This window comes from Carcharodon carcharias, chromosome 15 (assembly GCF_017639515.1).
Source record: "Carcharodon carcharias isolate sCarCar2 chromosome 15, sCarCar2.pri, whole genome shotgun sequence".
NCBI lineage: Eukaryota > Metazoa > Chordata > Chondrichthyes > Lamniformes > Lamnidae > Carcharodon > Carcharodon carcharias.
The window spans coordinates 105002179-105026515 of NC_054481.1; the positions used below are offsets into that span (position 1 = coordinate 105002179).

General features: G+C 41.3%; 1 protein-coding gene and 1 long non-coding RNA gene across 7 annotated transcripts in view; one reads left to right on the plus strand and one right to left on the minus strand.

Annotated features, from left to right (window-relative positions):
- atp13a2 (ATPase cation transporting 13A2) overlaps positions 1-24337 on the minus strand; it is a 96430-nt gene that overhangs the window by 67162 nt on the left and 4931 nt on the right. For all 5 annotated transcript variants that reach the window (XM_041205932.1, XM_041205935.1, XM_041205934.1 and 2 more), the window contains exon 2: positions 11438-11546. In XM_041205932.1, the coding sequence (XP_041061866.1) occupies positions 11438-11459 (22 nt within the window). In that variant the 5' untranslated portion in view covers positions 11460-11546. The remainder of the gene's footprint in view (positions 1-11437; positions 11547-24337) is intronic.
- LOC121287902 lies at positions 8551-20630 on the plus strand. 2 transcript variants are annotated; one of them, XR_005945265.1, is made up of 3 exons: positions 8551-8707; positions 9821-9957; positions 19248-20630. It is a non-coding gene; the product is annotated as an uncharacterized LOC121287902 (long non-coding RNA). The 2 variants fall into 2 exon arrangements; XR_005945264.1 differs by lacking the exon at positions 9821-9957.

Below are 24337 nucleotides of genomic sequence, written 5' to 3' on the forward strand. Positions count from 1 at the left end.
ACTCTGTCGCTTTGCTGTTTCCTGCAGCAGTCACTCAGTGCACTGAAGCATTTTATGCACTATTGTTTACACCAATATTTTTGTTCATCAGCCTAACTCTATTTGGTCTCACCAACCCGCTCAAACCTCAAACACCTCTTTCTATTCTACCCGCCTCCCCCTTGCTCTCCTGATTCTATTCTACCAATTGATCCACCTAAGCCCCATATTCCTGTTTTCACTCTTGTCCTATAGGAATTTCTTAATCCAACCTTCCTCTCAAAAATTCATAAAAAGCGACAAGCTTGTTAATATTGGGCCCAAAATTTACACATTGGTTCTTCACCAAACTGTTCAACGAATGGAGTTGTGGGTAATTGTTCTTCTGTATATTATCAAACAACTTGCTTTGGATTTTCACACTGACCAATGACTTAAGTCTGCCTGCAGTCTGAATGGAGTCAGCCATTCACTGGAGACATACGCAACAAAGCACAGTTCTATTCAGTGAGATAAAGCTGGGCTTTATCTGGACACACAGGAGTGTATGTGTGTGTGTATATAATATAATATATATATATATGGCTGAGTTTCCAGCCCAGCTGTTACAACACGAGATGCTGATGTCTGCTGCACAAGGATTTTCTTTGAGTTTTATAAATATTCTTTAAAAAAGCTGGATTCTTTATAAATTAACATTTTCTGAATGATTAATTGACTTTGACATATGTCAGAATAGTGTTTACGTTAATAGATCAGTAATTCAGGTGCATGGACTAATGAACCAGAAACAGGAGTTCAAACCCTCCCACTGCAGCTGGTGAATTTAAATTTCATAGAATCTAGAATAGAAAGATAGTATCTATAATATTGACCATGAAACTACCAGATTAGATTGTCATACAAACCCATCTGGTTCACTAAAGTATTTTACGGAAGGAAATCAGTGGTCCTCAGCCAATCTGACCAATGTGACTCCAGACCCATAGCAACTGTCCTCCAAAATTGTAGTTGTACACAAAAAGGCAGCTCACCATCACCATCCAGGGTAATTTGGGACGGGCAATGAATGCTGGCATTGTCAAAGACACTCTCATCCTGAGAAGATATTATGAAATGCTCCCTTTTCTTTCTTCCCTCTTCCAAGGCACTGGTTCTTTCTGGGGTTTGTCTGCATGCAAATAAATATTTGATCTTACTAAGGTCAAATATTAGGGAAGTGAAGGTGTAGTTGGATGCTGAGCTGGGTTACTGAAGTACAAGAGGGACTGAATTTTATTTTGATTTTCCTACATTTCTCGATTTGAAAAAATGTGCTTTGGATTGCCTCCCACACTCAACCCTTGAGGCATTCTCTCTTGTTTTCCCAGTTATAAAACATACTTGAAAAGGAAAAATTTGAAAGGCTATAGGGAAAGAGTAAGAGAGTGAGATTAATTGGATAGCTCTTTCAAAGAGCCTGCACAGGAATAATGGGCCAAATTACTTCCTTTCATGCTATATAATTCTATGATTCTTGGGCCACATGGTGTCCACAGACGAGACGAGACGCCACTGTCAGCTCTGCTCTGATTAAATCCAGCCAGCATCAGCTGCATGACAATGACTTGGGCTGACTGATCTTATGGTGGTGTATCTAACTTTTGCTCCATTATGATGTGAGAAATGACAAACTCCTGTATCGTTTCAAACCAGAATCAAAGTTTTGTGTGGAAAATCATCACAAGCAAATTAAGCAGCAAAAAAAAAATCATGAATCACAGCAGGTGATGTTTTTACAACTGAACTATTAAATTGATTTATGTGCCCATCCCAAATGTATTGATGTTGTAACTTGTATTTAAAAACTGCAACACCCTAATTGCCCTCTGTGAAATTAATGGCAAGTTACGCAAAGTTGAACCCACAACAGAGAAAAAAAACAATGGTTGGTCTACACAATTACTGTATGGACCTATGATACATCAGCGGTTGTTGATCGTCACAGTGGTGAGAGTTACTCGGAGTTAAAAAAAAGGTGGTCAGAGAGCGAGAGCTAGAGAGCGTGATAGAGAAAGACAGACAGACAGAAAGAAAGGAAGGAGAGAGGGAGCGGGAGATCCATAGCACAGGTCCTAGGCAGCAGGAGGCACAACTGCCAATGGCAGAGCAATTAAAATCAGGATGCTCATGGGGGCAGAATTGGAGAATGGTAGAGAGCACAGTCCACTAAAGGGTAAAACAGCTAGCAAAGCACATCAGAGAGCAACTCATTGCAAATACCCAAGGTTCTGTATATTACACCATTGCTGTAGACAAAAGCACTGTTAGTATGGGCACTCTCCAGCTGTTCATTTTTGAGGAGTTGATAGTTCCTTCAATGTCAATAGTAGGACTCACTGCTTTGGACAGCATTCAGGAAACCACAAAAGATAACAGCAAGTTATCTATTCACTAGATGTGTTGAGAATTTACAAATGAAAATGTAGTCCATTTCATTTCTGAAATTGTGAACTGCTTTATTTAAAAGCATTTGATCTCTTTGTCTGTCTGGATAAGACTACTTTATGCCTGAAGCTGACCTGGTCACAGCTTCCTAGCTGACTACTGGCCGACTGACGTTGCAGCTACAGCTCAGGTGCAGACATGGAGATAACATTACGTTATAATTTGCTTTGTAAGTATCCTGACCCAGCACTGCTGTTATTAAATCCAATCAGCATCTGCTACATGACAATCACCCACCACTGTAAATTTTCAACACATCTAGTGACTAGATAACTTGCCATTATCTTTTGTGGTTTCTTGATTACTTCTGACAGAATTCTGAAGCAAGGCATGCCTGATGGACCTTGCATTTCTAAAGAGTTTCACAAACCCGTTGAATATTCTCAACAGATTCGCCAGGTTGTAAAAGAGGAACTCAACTGCGTGTGCACTTTTGAAACTATGGTCCAGATGTCAAAAAGTCAGCTGGTGAGCTGTCACATTTGGGTTTGAAATGCAATCAGTTCTACATGTCCCATCTGGCTTGTTGTAGTCATGTGACTATGCCACAAGGCAGTCTCTCTGGAGGCTACCATCTTGAGATCGGTTCAATAAGGACTCTTACTGAGAAGACACTGATGGAACAAAGCTGTCTTTAAACGCAAAACATGGTGTCAGAAAGTGGAACTAAAATAGACAGTTGAAATCCTGAATATGCTGCAGAGAAGACACTGGGAGCCCAGGCGCACACATATTAAAATCTGTTAAAAGCTGCTGAAAAAGGACAAAGAAAAGCACACACATACTTAAGGCTGCAAATAAGACACAGAGTTAACATGGCTGCTATAAACTTCACCCCCCAGCTCCTGTTGAAATAAAGGCGGTGAGATAGAATTGGCAGTTTTCCCACTTGCAATGGCAAAGCTATGAGATTGCAACAGACTTAATTAACAAGTCGGAACACTTCTAACACTGCTGAAGAGGGACTACTACAAAGTGTATATCACTAAATCTAAGCGACGAACAAAGAAAACAAATGAGATTCTGAAAGCTTTGAATGAATGCTTTGAACCCTGAGTGAACGTTATGTATGAACGCTATTGTCATGAAAGTATAATAATAATTCTCATAATATTGTGATTTATTGTAAAGGTAGGTTAATAGTGGGGTTTCGACAGTGTGTGCGTGCGATTTAATTGAATTGGAGACAGCTGGTCTGGAGGCTTTGCGTCATCAAAAAGCTAGGTTTGAAATGCTAAATATGTAAACATGGCTGAAGTTTTAGATTGTGAGGTGTAAGGAAAATCTGCATATTTAGATAAACCAGAGTGGTTTGAATTTCAAAGAAATGGTAAGATGTTACACCTGGCCAGAAGCTAAGCCAAACTGTGTTTATTTTTCCTAAAGGTTACTGATAATATAAATCTTTTCATAGTGCTAATTTTATAAGAAAGGTAAAGTTCCAAAGGCATATCAGAACAATGGGATTTCCATTAAAAAGGGCAAAACATGTATAAAGGAGATGAGTCTGTGTCAGAGGAGGTGACATTCTAAGATCTAACAAGTGTGAAAAACTTCCAGCCTCTGTGCATCGAATTGCTGTCTACAGGAACTGAAGCTGAGAAAACTCACTTTGAATACCACTGTCCAGGGTATTGTGTTGCTTTGCCTGGGTCTGTTTACATTTATTTGTTTTTACTGTTCCCTTAACGAGGGTATAACTGGAAGCCAGATTAATTAGGGGTTTTAGGAGCTATTATAATAGTAATTTATAGACTCATGTATATGCTTGAAATCGTTAATTTGTTAATAAATACTTAATTTAGTTTTGTAAAAAATCTCTAAGTCTTGGTGGACTTATTACTATCGCGTTCAAGGCACGCATCTCAAAATAAGATACAAATTGCAAAATTGTGACATGATCAAGTTTCCCTTGTGGATTTGATCCACCTGCACGCATCATGTGCCACGTCATAACACTATATATTCAACACTAGAGCTCAAGGTGAACAGCAAACCATTGAACAGTAGGTGACTACAACAACACAACTTGCAGATTCATGTGAACTCAGACAGCTATATGGTGATCTAAAGATGGATTAGTCTTAGGCGTACAAGACTCCTCAATGAGAAGAAGTCTACTAAAAGAGGAGAAACTTTCACTCAAGAAAGCAATAGAAATGTGTCAAAACGCAGAAGCTACAGAACGCCAGCTACAGCATATGAATATCAGAGCAGACCAGGAGATACATTGTGCTGAGACACATTCCAGACCAAAAGAGCAGGGCAATCGTAGACAAAGGGCAGGATTACAAACAATGAAAGGGCATCACACAAAGGAAAGGAGCACTGAAGAGGAGTCATATGGACTCAAAACGTTAACTCTGCTTCTCTGTCTACAGATGCTGCCAGACTTGCTGAGTTTTTCCAGCATTTTTTGTTTTTATTCCAGATTCCCAGCATCTGCGGTATTTTGCTTTCGTGGAAAAGGAGTTTTACCCAGCGTGGGGAAGGCAGTTTTTTCAACTGCAAGAAGCCAGATCATTTTGCACAAGTATTTGGCTAGAAAGAAGAAAAACAAGCCCAGCGGCCATTGGAGAGATATCAGAAGAGTCTGATCAAGAACTATAGATGATCCAACAGGTTGGTTCCGTCAAATCGATAGGTGATAAATTGTTTGAGGCTGTTACAATGATGACTGTATCAAGCAAGCAAGTGTCAAATAGACTGGTGCATCATGCAACATCATGACCATCACAGGCCTGTGTGAAGTAGTTTAACATGGAGATCCAAAAATGAAGCCCTTGAAAGTAAGGCTGAGGCTATATGATGGCACAATACTCATACCAAGAGGGCAAATTAGTCCACGAGCCTAATGCAAATGGCAAGAAAGAAGATCTAGAGTTCCAGATCATAGATGGGGCATAATGGGCACTCATCTCAGTTGAAGTGAGTCTAAAGCTTACATTGTAAACCTCTGGCACGTTCAGTGTTGCCAATGTGTTGCAGTATACAAAACCATTGTACTCCTCCAAGATATGTTCAGCAGTCAAAGATATGTTCACATGGTTGGGGTGTCTACCGAGAGAATATCATCTTGAAGTAGATGAGTGTGTAAGCAATTCAGCATCCGCTGAGAAGAGTTCCAGCTGCCCTCAAGGCAAGCCTAGAAAACAGGATAAAAGAGCTGGAAAAGAGAGTAATCAAGAAAGTGACAACTTCTACAGACTGGATTAGCAGTGAAACAAACTGGAAAACTGCGAGTACATTTAGACACAAAGGACCTAATAAAGTGAAGAGATCTCACTATCTCATGTCAACCAAAGGAATTTTGCCACAATTTGCCAAAGCCAAGATCTTTACTACTCTTGATATGAAGGATGGTTACTGGCAAGTGAAGCTGCATGAAAGCAGCAGCTTTCCAACGAGGCTCTGGATGGCACTTAGGAGATACAGATGGCTGCGCATGCCGATTGGCATTTCCACAGCTCCGGAAGAGTGTGAACGCAGACAGCAGGAGGTAGTCAGTGATCTTGCAGGAGTGGAAGCCATAGTGGATGATCTACTAATCTATGGATGTGGAGACAATAGAAGAAGCCATAGCTGACCATGATCAGAATTTAATACGGCTGTTAGGGCTCGTCAAATGAACTTGAAGTTGAACAAGAAAATGTCGCAACTAAAGATGCCTGAAGTCGAGTATGTAGCTCATTTATTGACAGCAAAGGTCTTCGCCCAAATCCTGACAAAGTGCGAGCTGTAGCAGCGACCTACAGATGTGAAAGTACTGCAACGATTTATTGGATTTGTGCACCATATAGCAAATTTTTTGCCTGATGTGTCAGAGTATGAATCCCATTATGCAAGCTCACTGCCAATGAGGTGCAGTGATAGGGAACAAAACAAGCAGCAGCATTCACCAAAATCAAGCCACTAGTGGTGACAACGCCAGTACTGAAATACTATGACGTTAATGATAAGTCACTTTGCAATGTGATGCCAGTGAGACAGGTTTTGGAACAGCCCCAATGCAGAAAGGACAACCAGTTGCATTTGCATCCAGGCCACTAACACAAACAGAACAACACTACTACCACTCCGACTGAGAAAGAGTGCCTGGCTATTGTTTTTGCTTATGAGCATTTTCATCAATACCAGCTTGGGAAACACAAAATAACGGTGGAGTCTGACCACAAGCCACTTCAAAGCATTTTTCTCAAACCGTTACTATCTTCTCCAAAACGTCTGCAAAGAATGTTACTTCATTTACAAAGATATCATCTAGAGGTGACATGTAAATAAGGGAAACTGATGTACATTGCTGACATGCCGTCGAGATCATGAAGAAAGTTGAGGATGCTACAATAGAATGTGAAATCTTCCAGCTTCAACGTAAAACAACAGCTCGACATGATCTGGAAATCATCAATCCAGCAGAGACAGTGAATCTGACAGACAAGCGCATCGCCCAAATCAAGCGAATGACAAAACACAATACTACTACTTGTAGGGCTTGGAAAGTTGCAATGAAAGGTTGACCTGAGAGCATCTAGGACACACCTTTGGTCACAAGAGCACATTGAGCATAACGAAACAAATTGACAGCCCCAGATGGCATCTCATACAAAGGAAATAGAGTCATCAACCTAAGGAGATGAGGAGAGATGCTGAAGCACATCCATGCGAACCATCAGGACACTGAATCAAGTCTGAGAAAGGCAAGAGAAGTGCTCTACTGACCAAACATGATTATTAAATTAAAGGCCACATTGGCCAGTGCAATGCATGTAACGAGTACCAGGCTAAACAAGCTAGAAAGCTGTTCAAGACACATGACATCCCAGACAGACCAGGGATAAAGCTGGGAGTAGACTTCTTCACTATTGCAGAAACTGATTATCTTGTCACTGTAGACTAATATTCTGACTACTGAGAGTTAGACCAGCTGACTTCAACAATGAGGAGAAATAGTAGAATGCCTGAAAGTATATTTCAGTTGTTATGGCATTCCAGATATTGTGATGAGTGACAATGGCCCTCAATTCATGAGTGAAGAATTCAGCCGATTCACAAAGGATTGGGAAATTCAAAACTACACATCTTCTCCATTTGACTGGGGATAGTGCGGAAAGACTAAGGGGGCAGTGAAAAATCGCCAAAGGAATCGTCAAGAATTCAAGCAAATCTAGCATAGATACACACAAGGCAACCCTCGAGTGGAGAGGAACACCAACTGACGGCATGGAAAGTAGTCCAGTCCAAAGACTAGTGTCACGCTGCACATAAACCACTCTTCCAATAGCAAAACAGCTACTGAAACCAGAAGTAGTAACAGGCGTGAGCGAAAAAATCAAAGTGAAATGGCAGAAAGTCAAATTTCATTTTGACAAGACTGTCAAACCATTGCCAGAGCTGAGCATTGGAGAACCAGTCAGGTACAAACCTTCAACGCTCTCAACAGGAGTCAGCCCATGGCTTTCCCCAAGTGGAAACTCAGGACGTGTAGAGAAATTGTCACGTCAATCATACGCGGTGAAAGTGAATGACAAAATATATCTGTGCAACTGCAGGCACATATGCACACCGCGCAGAGCCGCTCCTTCACCGCGCAGAGCCGCTCCTTCACCACAGTCAGCTGGTCAGGAAGAAGGGATCTCACCAACTGCACTGAGTACAGGACTATGAATCCCAGAAGTCCATGTGTTCCCAACAACCCCAGTTACCACAGCAACAAGTGCCAAGGGAATGACATTCTTCGGACAAGAACACCACCCAGACAAACAGCTAATGACAATGCACATGTGTACCGTTAAGAGACCTACACTATTTAAAAACTATGATTGCAATACAGCAGAAAGAGACCAACTAGAAGAACAAACAATTGTTAATGCATCAGAACAGTGGGTATATAGTGGGTAACTTGGGTTACGCAATGTTACACGTGGTCATGCATGCAAATTTGTCTTGTGCACTAGGAAAAGGGGGAATGTTTATATCTTTGTTCAGTATGAAATGGGGAATGATTGAGTTTGAAGTGCAATCAGTTCTACATGTCCCATCTGGCTTGCTGTAGTCATGTGACTATGCCATGAGGCTGTCTCTCTGGAAGCTGACATCTTGAGATCAGTTCAATGAGACTCTCACTGAGAAGACACTGATGGAGCACTGCTGTTTTTAAATATGAAACATCTCCTCACCCGCCACCATCGAAAAAGAAACGCAAAGGACAACAGCTTCACTGCAAAGCTAAGGAGTATGGCATGTGAGTTTGCTAGCACCTTCACAGGCTTCAGCAACAAGTGTTTAGAGCTGGAAGTCTATGAAACCAGTTTTCCTGTCAATTAAGTCAGCCCCCACCATCAATTGAAATTAGCTCCGATGAAAAGATCAGGCTTCATGCAGTGTGTCAGCATTCTTTAACTACTTGCCTGGCTTGTCACACCCAGCATGTCACTGTCCAGTAGCCAGGATGTATGAACAAACATTTTCACAAATGAAACTGCAGAAGTTCTGCTTCTGCTCAAGGTTCAAGGTTAAACATCAGGATTTCCTCCAGTTGTACATGACAAAAGTCGGAACTACAAGTGAGCAACGCAACAAAGCAAAAGCAAGCCTAAAATGCATTCTGAAAAGTTGATTTGTGCAAGGCATGGTTTTCCAATAAACATTTTTTTTTTTAAATTGTGCAAAAGCAGAGTTGTGTGTGAGAGAGAGACATAGAGAGAGAGAGGATGTGGAAATGTAAAATAAATCATGTTGGGCATGTTGTTTAGTCCTTATTGCACCAAGCCTAAAAACGTTTCCTTTACATGCCGTCCCTTCACTAGTTGTAAAACATGGATTTACCTCCCCTCCATTCCAAAGTCTTGTGCATCTTTGGAAACTCAGCTGGAAATGAAAATAATCAGGGATTAAAACTGAGACAGCAAGCAGTTAAATTTCTTAAACAGGAAACCAGCCACAAGACAGATAGCCAGAGAATGTAGAAGTCTCTAGCTGATTGGTGGAAGGGACGTACAAAAGTAGTCACATTGCTAAAGTGCAGTTGCTTTATTAGGTCTATTCCTAACTGAGGTTTATGAATATTAATAGATTCTTTGGAGCGACAGTTTACTAGAAGGCGTATATATGGGCGATATGGGTGGACTGGTGGTGCATTTGACAATTTGCTACATAGTGATGTTCTATAGAGGCTACAGCTATTTTTAATTTAAAAAGGCTTTTTTTTTTGAAGAGTAAAAAGTTAGATCTTTATTAAAAATGGCTTATGGTAGCACAGAGTAAGGTAAAGTTTGGTACACAGTTTGTGGTCTGTTACTCAATTCACAAAATGGAGCCAAATGCAGATTTAAAAACAACTTCTTTTTGGCAACAGATCAGTATTTACTGTGGAACAAAACAGAGGCAATCTCCTAAATAGAGGCATGAGAACATAGTGGAGCTGTAACTGAAGGAGGATGAAAACAGGCATTCAGCTGCAGTTTGACTATATACTTTGAAACAATTCTGAAGGTTAGATCAATTTTTATGTTGCACTGCCATTTTTAAAATCCATCAACTGGCTTTAATAATCATTATTGCCCTTGGATTGTAATTGAACTCAGTCCAAAGATCCAGTGTTTCATCTGAGTCACCGCTCTATACAGATCAGATTTGACTTGTGTGTTTCCAAAACCATGTCTTTTGTTCACAATTTGAAAATGTTTCCATTCTCTCTTCTCCACTGAAAGCACAGGCTCTCGCTGGGCTGAGCTACACATGTACAGACCAGCTTACCCAAGTGAATTCAGATAGCAAGTACAGGCTGCTCATCACTGAAGACACAAATGCTGAGCCGATCTTATTCTCAATCAATATCGCTTTGTAGAGTTTCCAATGTGGTCACTAGAAAGTGATCAGCAACACGAATAAGAGCAGAACCTTCATCTCCCTAGCTCGAGAGGCACCAAGGCCAATTGTATTGTCCCATCTTGGTGGAGATCAACTCACTCAGAGTTGGTCAGGGGTGAAACCCAGGAAACGTCTTGGTGTATGACTCAGTGCAACACCAGGTAATATATCAACTAAGGAATCAGGGTTTTAATTTTACAGAAACTACATGCAGCACTTTCTCAGCATTAGTGGAACCCAATCTACCTTGCACCACCAAGACCAAATGCCACCGATCAGGGCAATTCTTTGTTACAACAATTTTGCTCAATTAATATTTCTATATAAGTAGGGCTCATAACCTTTTAATCTTCACGAAGCTCTTCTTCACAACTCCATTTCCAAAGTAAAAAGGTGGTGAACCTGGAGATCACGGTTCATACCCAGCTGAGTCTCCTCTTTCTGCTATGGGTGTATTTGAAGTGCGTTCAGAGTCGCAACCCTAGTTTGAGATAATTGTAGTACATGCCACACAAAAAACAAATTCAGTCTAAATTCAAAGCCTTTCTACAAACGGCTACAGAAATAGTTGATCCGAGGAACAAAGGTGTCACTGCAGTGCAGCCAGGGTTAAAAGGCCACTGTCCAGCATTCACTAGGAAAACTGCTAAACTTCAGGTTTCTCACCAGTGCTATGGTTCTGTTTAGTTTCAAAAGTGACAAAAAAAAATCCTGCCTTCAACACTTACAGGCACCTCAAGTTCTTCAAAACTTTCCTGGCAAGACTGCAAAAGGGAAAAAATAGGAGCGAAAGACTTCTTGAAAATACTCAACATTGTATGATACTTTGTGCTTCTCTGAGGAAGCAGCCACATGAGTTTCCCAGGCAGTCGTCACAATAAACATCCTGTACCATTCCCTGAACTTCTGTCTGGGTAATTCTCCATTTTACGCAACCTTTCCCACTGCTGACTTATCTGTGAACGATTTCTACTCGTGATGCAAACCCCACATCATGTGATACCATTAACCTACAAAGCAAGATGCCAGGCCACAAATCTGGATTCACTGCTGTTCTACTAATAAACCTAAAGCAATTAAAAGATTGTTCTAAATTTCCTACCTATGGTATCCATGGTATCCATTGTGGAGTGCCAGCCACACGAGTGTTCTGTCAGCGGGGTTCAAATTGATTATTTTACAATGAGCGAAGAGTCAGTTCCGGTCTCCCTCTGTTAGGAAACAACACACTCAGAATATGACGAGTTCTTTAGTAGCATGCTCAGACTCAGTTACTAGAAGACATTCATACTCTTATTCTTGTCGCATTAGAGTATGCCTATCACAGAAACCCTTCTTTGTAAACTCTCACCATTTGTTTCTGGCAATTCCTATTTGTCTCATCCTTTCATGAAGATGCAAGCATTTAGATTATTTGTGCAGCTGCTTTACCAAAGCAGACAGGATAGCAGCTGGCCTGAGTGCTTTTGACCCCAGCTTTAGTGAATTTGTAAAATACCATAAAAATTCTAATATGCGAACAATGCTATGGGATGTCCAAATGGATGCTGGGCACATATAGCCTGCAAGCTGTCTGCCAATTCTAGTCAGATTTTCCCAAGACTCTGCTAATCTCTCTAGGATCACATTGTCTCTTGCACTCACACACTGCATTCCTTCCAATTTTGATGTCAAAGCTCTCAATTTGTCAATGTGCATTTATAGCTGAGGTTAAGACTAGTGTAGGTTGGCAGCGAGATGAAAGATACATGGAGAGAAGTCCTGAGATTCAGGAAACCAAAGTGCAAGAGAGAGAGAGAAACAAAAACAAGAATGTGATCATTGCATGGTAGAGACAGGGGTATGACACACAGAAGAAAATAACAGCCTGAATTTTGCTTCAAGTGTAACAGTGAGGACATCAAAGCTCACTTATTATTCAGTCAGATAGCAACATCCAGAGTCTACACGTGGCACAGTTAAACACTGAAATTTGGAAGTTGCTGTCCAATTTGCCCTGCTCCTCCACAACTTCACTCCATCACTACTACTCTAAAAAATTTATCATTGAAATCCATGGAAGGGTTAAATTTGCAGTAGTTACACTAGCTACAAACTAAACAAGCCAGAAAAGTTTGGGTCTGATACATTCAGGAGCAAGTGAAATTTTAATTACATAAGTCTTAATTACTGTCAAACCACCTCTCTGGCATTGAATTTTTTTTTTCAAAGTTTGGAGTCTCATTCCTTAGATTTCTTCTCCCTTGTTTTGCTATGATCCACTTAGGGACCAGTAACTATTTTGTTTAAAGCAAACAAAATTTGAAATCCCAATTACTCACTAGGAGAATAAAGCCACAAGATTCCACAGTTTCAAACAAACAAAATAAATATTACAATACAAAGTCAGAAAAGTTAAATCATGTAGAATATCTATCTTACCTCATGTTGATTCTGAATGTGAGAGTGTAAATACAAATTAAACAGGCAAACTGTGGTTGAACATACAACACTGCACAATAAATGGCAGAGATGTGACAAGATAGATCTCAGATTTCTCAGCAACCCACCTAGTTGTCATTGAACAGTCATAAAATCTTGTTAAAACTCAGTCTCCCTCACGAAGGATTTCAATTCTTCACTTTCGAAGATCTAATTTCTGAATTCCCTCAAAAGCTGCTCTGTCTCAACAACTTCTCACCTTCTGATGGTTCAATCTCTTCCCCTGAGACTGTGTTCCACAGGGTTCACAAAGTTGCACTCCCACCTCCAATTACCAGCACACTTCTAACTCCTTTACAGACAGCTAGCTCCACTAAGCTGGCACTTGGATTTCTCAGAATTTCAGTCTCCCCTCTGTCCTAAATGCCTGACACAGAACCAGTGACCTTCCACCACCTTCTCAGCTCCCCAGGACTTCTGATCCCTAACTGCCTGGAGCCTACACAAGGTCCAAAGTGCAACCAAACCCTTCTCCCAACAAATACAGAAACTGATCCAGAGAACCTTCTTAAGCTCCACCCATCTCCACGACAACTCAGTCTTTCAGGGTTCCCTGAATGCATTTAAACTAATTTAGCTAACTCCCAAAACAAAAAAATCTCCCTGGATTGCACTTCTTTGCAAGCAGTGTAGACATCACATCTCCAGCTAAGCAAGCCTACCTGCTGTTTTATAGCTCCATTTCTTCTACTCTGATTATATTAAATATGGGTAACCTTCTGAACTGCTATTTTCTTTTTTGGTGTTCTGGCAAGCTCTAAAGCCCAGCATTTTCATCACTGTACTGTCACAACGATGTTCCCAGAACCAAGCCACGAACTAGATATTCATCACGGTACCTTATCGCTTTGTTAATCCAATCTTTCACTCATTCTCTCTTTATTTTGCTTTCTGTACCTGATCTTACAATGAATTAAATATTCTAATTCATACCTCCCGGTTTAGACTCTGTCTCAATGAGGATTCTTCAGTCAGCTTGCTTGAAGAGTTCTGTTGCTTGTCCTACTCATACAAGCCGCAGATCCCTGCTCTGATCTCTGGGAACCTCAAGTTACCAGTCAAAAGCCTGTGAAAAGTCTGTAGGGCAACTGTACGTTTGATGAAGGACCAGCATCATTCCATCACCACTAACCTCAAACTTATTTATTTAAATTCAGCAGCATTTTTTTGCTTAACTTCAAGGCTGAAATATCAATTACTTCCTGTGGGGGGAATCTCAAAAACCACAGGATGAAGAGGGTGGCCTGTCCCTGATTGCACAGAACCAACATGAAGCTCCATCTCCATCCCATCCAGCAATGCAATTAGTAGAGAATCAAACCCCACTTCCCCTCACTCTGGAGCCAAATCTGAAAATACATTAGCAGGGAATCACAGAGTCTGCACTGCTGTGCCAAGCAGGAACTCCAGATCACAACCCACTGAATACATGATCCACAGCTCTCTATTACATAACAGGTCTCTATTACAGAATCACAGAAACTTTACAGTGCAGGAGGTGGCCATTCAGCTCATCAAGTCTGCGCTGGCTCTGGAAGAGTATTCTGCCTATTCCCACTCCCCCCTGCCTTATCCCCATAACCTTGCACATTCTCTCTTTCAGATCATAATCCAATTTCCTTTTGAATATAAATCAATCAAACCTGCCTCCACCACCCTCTCAGGAAGCTCGTACCAGACTCCAAACACCCTCTGGATGAAAAAATTTTTCCTTACATCGCTTTTACTCCTTTTGCCAATTATTTTGAATCTGTGCTCTCTAGTTTTATGCTCTCAAGTGGGAACAGTTTCTCACTATTTACCCTGTCCGTACCCCTCAGGATCTTGAATATTTCCACAAGTGTCCTATCAGCCTTCTTTTCTCCAAGGAAAACAGTCCCAATCTATCGTCAAAGGTATAGTTCTTCATCCAGGAATCATTCTTGTGAATCTCCTCTGTATTCCAATGCCTTCACACCCTCTCTCAAGTGTGGCGCCAAGAACTGGACGTAATACTCCAGATGAGGCCTAACTAGTGTCTTATATAAGTTCAACGTGACCTCATAAATTTTGTACTCAATGCCCCTCTTAATAAAGTCTAAGATACCATTTGCTTTATTAACTGCTCTCTCAACATGCTCTGCCATCTTCAATGACTCATGTATATACACAAAGGTCCCTCTGTTTTTGCACCTCCTTCAGAGTTTCTCCCTTTATTTTATACTGTCTCTCCATATTCTTCCTGCCAAAATGAATCATCTCACACTTATCTGCATTGGACATCATCTGCTACTTGTCTGCCCAATCCACCAATATGTCTGAGTCCTTTTTAAGTTCAAGACAATCCTCATCACAATTTACAACATTTCCAATCTTCGTATCATCTGCAAATTTTGAAATCATGCCTGAACACCACAGTCTAGGTTACGGATATATATCAGGAACAGCAAGGTTCCCAGCACTGACCCCTAAGAAACTCCACTACAAACCTTCCAACAACCTGAAAAATATCCATTAACCACTACTTTGTTTCCTGTCACTCAGCCACTTTCTTTTCCAAGTGCCTACTTTCCCTTTTACTCCATGAGCTAGAATTTTGCTCAAGTCTGTTATGTGGCACTGTATCAAATGCCTTTTGAAAATCCATATACATCACATCAACGGCATTGCCCTTATCAACCTTCTCAGTTATCTCCTCAAAAAATTCAGTTAAACATGATTTTTCCTTAATGAATCCATGCTGGCTTTCCTTAATTGTCTTGCACTTGTCTAAGTGACTATTGATTTTTCCGTGAACTATAGTTTCCAGGAGTTTTGCTACCACTGAAGTCAAACTGACTGATCTGTAGTTGCCCGTTTTGTCCTTGCACCCCTTTTTGAACAAGGATGTAACATTCGGAATTCGCCAGTCCGCTGACATCACCCATGTCTAAGGAAGATTATCACTAGTGAATCTGCAATTTCCACTCTCACTTCTTTCAGTACCTTGGATGCATCTAATCCAGTCCCGGTACCTTATCAATTTTAAGGAAGTAAGTGTCACTTAATATTACAGAACTTCAATACTGCTGAAAAAAACACATTTTGTTGAAGCTTTTCATCTTGCACTCATCAGGACAATCACAAGAATACCAATGTCAGGGGAAGCAACAACTTTATACTATATAAGGAGAGTGCTGACTGGTTGGCAAGTGGGCTCTGACTGGTAGAAGCACTGCTATGGAGGATGCACCAGTTAATGGTGACTGACAGTTAACTGCAAAGCATTGTTCGAAATTTAACCCAGGCAGCTCAACTCTGATTGGTCAAAGCATTGTCCTAAGGAATGAACCAGCAAATGGCTATTTTGTTTAGCTGGCACAGGCGCAATGTGTGTACACGTTCTGTCTCCAAAGAACAGGGCGCTGTGTATTAATATATGTAGCTTCTTGTACATGCAAACATGCCACACCATGAGCCCGACTGACAATCTTAAATTGGTTGTCAGCGTGATTTTTAGCACACTGAGGATTATTTAGCAAATGATGTCCAATTGCAGAGTCGCATCTAATGTTGGACACTGTTTTGAGTTTTGCAAGCACAGTCTGTACCTTGCCCATTGCAAACAGTGGAAGGGATATACTGTTTGATATGATTCACCAGTCTTTGGGACATATGGCCTACATACCTAGCATCTTAAAATTAAGTATAGATAGCCCTTCTAACACCATTTCCTTCCCAATTCTTAATTTTTCTAGTTTTCCAGTTAAGTCCTCCCACACCTCAGGCTGGTTAGTATCTTCTTCCTTTGTAAAGACAGATGCAAAGTACTCCTTTAATTTCTCTGCCTCCACGTGTAAGTCACCTTTATTTTTAATCCTTAATTGGCCCTACTCTTTCTTTTACCATCCTATTATTTATGTGCTTATAGAAGACTTTGGAATTCCTAGCCATATTCGCAGCCATTCTCTTTTCATGCTCTCTCCTTGCTTCTTCTATTAGTTTTTTTCACTTCCCTGTGGTCCCTCTATATTCAGCCTGATTCTCCATTGTATTTTCTACCTGGCATCTGTTGTATGCACACTTCCTTTTCAACTTCACCTCTCCCTCTCCCTCATCATCCAGGGCGCTCTCGATTTATTTGTCGTACCTTTCCCCTCAAGGGAATATACCTTGACATTGCTTGCAATACTTTTTTCTGTCAACATTTGATTCCAACACATTTGACTCGGGTGCATTCTCATCCCATCCAGTTGGCTTTGCCCCAATTAATTCTCCCTTTTCTAGGTTGTTCCTCATCCTTTTCCATAGCCAGCCTAAACCTGATGATACAATGGTCACTGTCCCCTAAAGACACTCCCACAGATATTCAATCCACTTGAGCCAACTCATTCCCCGGAACGAGGTCCAACAGTACCTGGCCTCTTGTTGAACCAGAAATATACTGCTGCAGAAAATTATCTTGAACACATTCCAGGAACACTTGCCCTTTTGCACTATTCTATCCCAGTCCATATTTAAATAAGTGAAGTCCTCCATTATAATTACTCTAATTCTTGCACCTCTCTAATTTCTTTGCAAATTTGTTTCTCTACATCCCTTCCACTAGTTGGTGGTCTATATACCACATTGATCAATGTTATTGCACCTTTTTCATTCCTTTCCTCTAGCCAGACAAATTCCATCCTTGACCCCTCTGGAACATTCTCTCTCTCTCTACAGTAGTGTAATGCCATCTTCAATGAATACTGCCACTACGCCACCAACCCCCCTCACTTCCTTTCCAGTCTCTCCTAAACACCTTGCACCCAGGAATATTTAGCATCCAGGAATATTTAACACCCAGTCCTGCCCTTCTTCAAGCCAGGTCTCTGTTATTGTGATAATATTACAATTCCACTTGTTAACCTGTGCCCGTCGTTCACCAATCTTATTAACCACACTCCATGCATTCACATACATGCACATTAACCCTGATTTAGGCTTTTTAAACTTTCCCCCTTACCCTGGCCCATCTAATGACTTAACTATTGCCTATTCTAATGCTATCTAACTCTCCAAGTATTCTATCTACCTTGATAAATCTCTGATATATCCTCATCAGTTAATACTCCTTTACTTCCCACTGCCAGTTCCTTTCCTCTCCGATTTTCCCCTCAGGTTCCCATGCCCCTGCCAATCTAGCTTAAAACCTCCCCAACAGCACGAAAAAACCTCCCCAGGTGGACATTAGTCCCAGTCTTAAGGTGTAAGCTGTCCTTCTTGTACAGGCCCCACTTGCCCCAGAACCAGTCCCAATGCCTCAAATCTAAAGCCCTCCCTCCTGCTCCATTTCTTCAGCCACACATTGAACTGCTCAATCTTCCTATTCTTATGCTCACTAGCATGTGGCACTGGGAGTAATCCTGAGATTACTGCTCAAGGCCCTGTTTTTTAATTCCCTTCCTAACTCTCTAAAATCTACTTTCAGGACCTCATCCATTTCCCTATGTCATTGGTCCCAATGTGGGCCACGACCCCTGGCTGTTCACCTGCCCCCAAAAGAATGTCATGTAGCCGCTCTGTGACATCCTTGACGCTGACACCAGTGGGGCAATACACCATCTTGGACTCACATCTACTGCTGCAGATATGCCTGTCCGCTTCCCTAACTATGGAATCCCCTACCATTAAACCCTTTCCTCTCTTCCTGTGCAGCTGAGCCACCCATGGTGCCATGAACTTGGTTCTTGCTACAATCCTCTGAGAAACCATCATGCTCATCAGTATCCAAAATGGGAAAGCAGTTAGAGAGCATGATAACCCTGAAGCATTCCTGCACTACCTGCCTGTTTCTCTTGAATACTCCAGCAGCCACCCTTTCCCTCTCTGCCTGTGTACTTCTTAGCTGTGGTGTGACCCCTCTCTAAACACGCTATCCACGTAATCCTCAGCCATGCACGAGCACCACAGTGACTCCAGCCGCCGCTCGAGTTCCACAACCCGGAGCTCAGGTTTCTGCAACTGGTGACACTTCCTGCAGATGTAGTCATCGAAGGCACTTTGTGCCTGCACAATTTCCCACATCCCACAGGATGCACAGTCCACATGGCTGTGCTGCACTAATATAACTCAGCTATCACTCATCAATCGTCTGTTCTGTGCCTAATCCAGAAAGGCCTATACTTACTAACCAATCAACTTATGTGACTCTTGTGACACATTTTAATTTTTGTTCCTCCACACGCTCTGTTTTCAATCTCCTGACTGCTTCTCCACTTATACTGTTCTTAACATCCCCTATGTGCAACTAATTTACTTACCAAGGCTAGAAGTCAAGTCACTCCTGGCCTAGACTGAGTGACAGAAGGTTGTTCACCAAAGAGACATCAAGTCCAATCTTATCCTCGGATATGCACTTTCTAGCACCATTCTTTCACTGGATAGTAATCAAAACAGGAGCATTGGCTGATTACCTGTTCTCTGCGTTACAGGAGACCCCAACTGAAGCACCTCGAAAGAGAGCAGCCAATCTGCAGTAGCCTCAACTTTTCTCTTTCTGAACCAGTCTTTTTTTGTACAGTTCAGTTGGCCACAGGATAAATTCACTGAACCCAGAGAAGTAAACAAGTGTTCATTGTTGTTCAAGAGCCACTGTCTGTATGACCACCTCCTGCTGGACTGGGGTTCCAATAATTCATCTCATCTCTCGAGTTGTCAACTGATCCGCTTAACATTTTCTGTTCATCTTTACTGTCTACAGTCTAGATGTGGAAGTTCACTACTGACATAAGAAATGTAAAACTGAGTGCAGTGCTGTGGCCTATGTTAAAACATTGAAGAATCTCAAGATTCCAGGTGTTGCACCAGCATGTGTTGTTTATAAAAAGTGATATGACAAATTGAATATAAGATGGCAACACCATTAATCCCAAATAGAATCTCCAACCATCCCCTAATACTCCATTCCTAAATAAATAAAAATTGTAGTTTCCCAGAAATGATTAATTTAAGCAAAGTGTGAAGCAAATCAGTGAGTTCAATGTGAATTTGGTTTCCAGCTAAAAAAAGAACCAAAATAAGTAAAATCCAGATGAGTCAAATCCCAGGAGATCCGCCCACAAATTCATGTTAAGCGGAGGTTTGATAGCTGAGGAAGCCCCATTCCCACATGAATGCATCTGCATGCAACCCGTTATGCCTTGGTCAAAAACAACAGATTCAAATGAAAACATAAAGTGGTAAATGTATGAATAAGTCTTCATTCTATCTGTTCACACCTTATAATAGCCCCAGCCTGTAAAAGTCTGGAACATTGCATTGAAAAATGGGAACAACTCCGTAATCGTTTTCTGTTCGGGCGAGCATTCATTGATTGGACTCCTTGATTGAAGGACGCTTTGTATCTACGATTGCATCATGTCATGCATCATACCACAAAGTCTACTCCACGTAAGTTTCCACACTGGATCCCGCAGGCGAGGGAAAAGTGCCTCGTCTTCAGGTTGATTGACCTCACCCTGCTCTTCCTTGTTCTCGACATCATGTGCAGTCGTAACCTGTTTGAACCCCATCTCCCACCAACAACACAACTTTCTCACAGGTTTAGCCACACTCACAGGCTTTGCATGTCCTTTCATAGGGAGATCTCAATGTCAAATGATGGCTTGCCCATCTTTTCATGATTTTGCATGCTTGTGCTGTCTAACTGTATTATAATGTATGGAAGAAACTGGTAACTATAGTTGACCTTCTAGCTCCTGTCTTTGTTTCATTGAATCCTTTGTTAAAAACGTCAACTCACTTGCAGCAAGTGTTTATAACCCTACACGCCAAGTTTGATCAATGACAGCAAATATAAACTGCTAAAATCTAAATTCCAGACAATTTTATTTGTGGCTTATATATTTTAAAGAAAATTTGAGAAAGGGAAAAACAAATTCAACGTCATCCCAACTCAAAGAATGTGAAACTCTATGCTCTCAATTTAATTTACAAAGTCTTTTACTTGTCAATTTCTCTCCTCCCCTTGCCTTTACACAATGTGATGATGCCTTATTGGGATACAGTGCCATGGGTGCATATACTTTCATATCAGCCTCGACAGTGAGCACCAGCAAACTATTTGACTTTATGGGGCATCACTGTCCTCACCCAACATTCAGCGCTGCAGAACAGATAAATGTTACTCAGTGTAAGCCCTGCTTTCCAATCTTCTTACTTGTGAAACCCTGGTTTACGCATCATCACCTGCTAAATTACCCCTTCAGCTCAAATTTGAAATGCAGCAGAATTAGCCAAAGTAACAAGTAACAACAGAACAGCAACTCAACATTATATAAGACTGTAACATACTCCAATCTGTAGGATATCCTTACACAACATGTTTTCAACCATGCACTTCCCAATCCTTATTTTCTCCACCTACGTTCAACCCAAGCCCCCATTCCACAGCAGTAGGTTGAAATAAAACAGAAAACTCTAGAAATAATTAGCAGGTTAGGCATCACCAGTGGAGGAAGAAATAGATTTAACATTTCAGGTCAATGTTCTTTCATCGGAAATTCTGACAAAAAGTCATTAACCTGAAAGATTAACTCTGTTTCTCTCTCCACGGATACTGCCTGACCTGCTGAGTATTTCTAGCTTTTTCTGTTTTTGTTTCAGATTTCTAGTATCTGCAGTGTTTTGCTTTTACACTGTAAAGTCTTATTATCTGCAAAGATAAGCACATTAGCTGAAAGAAGAAAGGGAAGAGTTACATTTATATATCGCCTTTCAAAATCTCAGGATGTCCCAAAGCAATTCACAGACAATCAAACACTTTTAAAATGCAGTCACTGTTTTAATGTAGGAATGCAGCAGCCAACTTAGGGACAGAAAGTTCCCACAATCAGCCTACATTTTTGTATTCAAGTCTCTGAAGTGGGGCTTGTTCCCACTGTAGTAACAGGTACATGCAGGATTAAATGTGGGACTGAATACTGTACCACCCACACAGTGATGTAAGAAGGCACATGACCCAGAGCCAGGGTCATTTGAGAGATGAACAGAGACATGCAAAGGCCTAGGATGGAGTCAGCTACCTGTATCCTCTGTTGTACATATGTATATAGTTAGGAGTTGTTAATAAGACTTGCTGTCAATATACTCAAGACTATGAAGATTCTTCATGGTGACAGCATCCAGATCAAAAACCTTTATCCTCACAAGAATGCAGAAAAACTAAGAAAAAGGACGCCTTTAACAGATTCTGAACTGAAACAAACTCCCAACTGAACGTACAGACATGGATAAAATTCACCAGAAGGATAAAGCTCTAGAGAGAAGAGAGCTTTGAAGGGAAAAGGTAGAAGTTTTACTCCAGCATAAAACTCCATTGCATTTCCCTTGGAAGTCCAGCTTCAGCAAGAGCTCAATGCCTGGAAGTGGAAAAGAAAACTTTTTAAAACTCCAGGCTAGCCAATCCTGAGAAACCCCTTTTCTTTCAATCAGTCAGAAGTGCCATTTGAAAAAAACCCGTCACTAATCCTGATCCCCAACTCAGTCTCAACACGTGGCTCCCAAAGAAAAAAAAAATAATTAATTTTTGTCTACTCCAGGTACCTCGCGACCATCTGATTTCTTAAACAGCAAGCCAATGGTTCTTTTCTACCTGTCCCCGCTAGCAACGCTATGTCGCTGATTAAATAGTCTGCTGACCCACACAATCATTGCAGAATCTTCTTCAGGCACAAGCGCACCATCGCCATTTTGGAAAGCCCACCAAAAACTAGCAAGTGCAGGAAGGCCCATTGTTCAGTAGTGAACGGCGACGCCATCTTGGAAGCCTGTAATCTCAAAGCTATACCCACACTTAAAATCTTCAAAACTAGCCACAATTCCAACTCACCAGATCAGTTTGGACCAATCCAAGGGCCAAATCCAACAGGACATCCAGCACCCTTGAGAAGCAATTTTTCACATTACTTTAGTGCATCAGGCCTCAGTAAAAAATACAAAATCAGAGGAACACTGGATTAATGCTTTATTTTTTACTGCATTATGATGCAGCAGGTGGTATTTGCCAGACTGACCAAATCCACATTATTGCCACACCATCGCATCGGTTTTTCAATTTGTATTTATTACGAGAAGGTTTGTGCACTGAAGTCAGAAATAATGAGTCCACTACCACCTTCAAAGATTTTAAAAATTAAATTAAAACATGGTGTGCAAGAATGAGACTGCAGCACTGAAGGAAACAGTTGCACATTTGGAAGGAACATTGGAAAAACATTACATTCCCAAAGAGATATACGAAGAGATGAAAATCCAGAACATGGAATGGTAAGGGAAGGTAGAAGTTCTCACTAAAGAGCGTGAGGTCTTTCAAAAACAATTGGCAAAGTGCAATTACAGGATGTGACCTTGAAAGGTAGCACAGAGGAATTATACTCAGCTAAGGAAAAATTGATCAGTGGAGAGAATACAACATGGAGCAGCAAACAGATCTCGGAGCTGATGTATGTCGACAGAACCAGTCTGCCTCTCTGCTGAGCAGGGATGCCTGCATAGCCCATGATCTCCTCCAAACACCAGAAGATGTCAAGGCTACCACTGTCGTTAGCCAGCCAGAACAGCACGGTCCTGAGTTCTCAAACACTAAAAAGAGTATTCAGACTCTGATTTCACCAATGATTTCTCTTCTCTTTTTGCAGAGAAGTTTTGTCCATCATCATTCCAGGTCCTGGAAAGACCCAATGGTCCAACCAACCTCTCGCACATTACCATGGCGCTTCCAGTGGAAGCGGTAGCGGAGAAGGAGAAACAGTCTGAGAAGCCTCTACCTCCAATTACGATGGTACAGTTGGCAGACACACCAACCACTGTGCACACATGGCAACTTCTAGCCAGCATGCCAAAATCACACGGGATGCTGGAACCTCATAGCAGTCTCATAGCACAATCAGCAACAAAAAAATGGAGGCGAGCAGGCTACTCAATCTTCTTCTTGCCACAGGAACATTCTTCCTCAGCCTCAGAAAGCTTCCCAATGGCCCAAGTGGAAAAAGAAAAGGTTATTCCAAGCAGATGAATAACCATTTTCACCCTGCTCGCAAGAAACGGTCAAGAGTAACAACAACCAGGTATGGTTTAATAGTAAGCAATGGAAGAAATGGATAAAACCATACGCAAATACCAGTCCAGCCTCCAAGCCAATAACAAGAACCAGAAACAACTGAGCCTACCACTCTCCCTACAGAGCAGCGAACAAGATGTGGATGTGTTATAAGGCCTCCAGACCACCTGAACCTCTAACTTCGAGGATTTGAAGTGGAAGATGAGGTAGTGAGAATGGTGTTAATGTTAATAATCTGATAGCAATAATGCTGGAATAACATTAAGGTTGTAACAAGAAGGTAAATGCACAAGACTTATAACAATGTAAGACTTGAAGTAAACTAAAGTAACTCTATACCCATGGGAATAAAGACTTGAGGGGAGATGTAGCAGTAGGATCTGGTACGTAGAGGGTCAGTGGGGCTGTATATAGTACCGTCCACATAGTGATGTAAGGAGGCACATGACCTAGAGCCAGGGT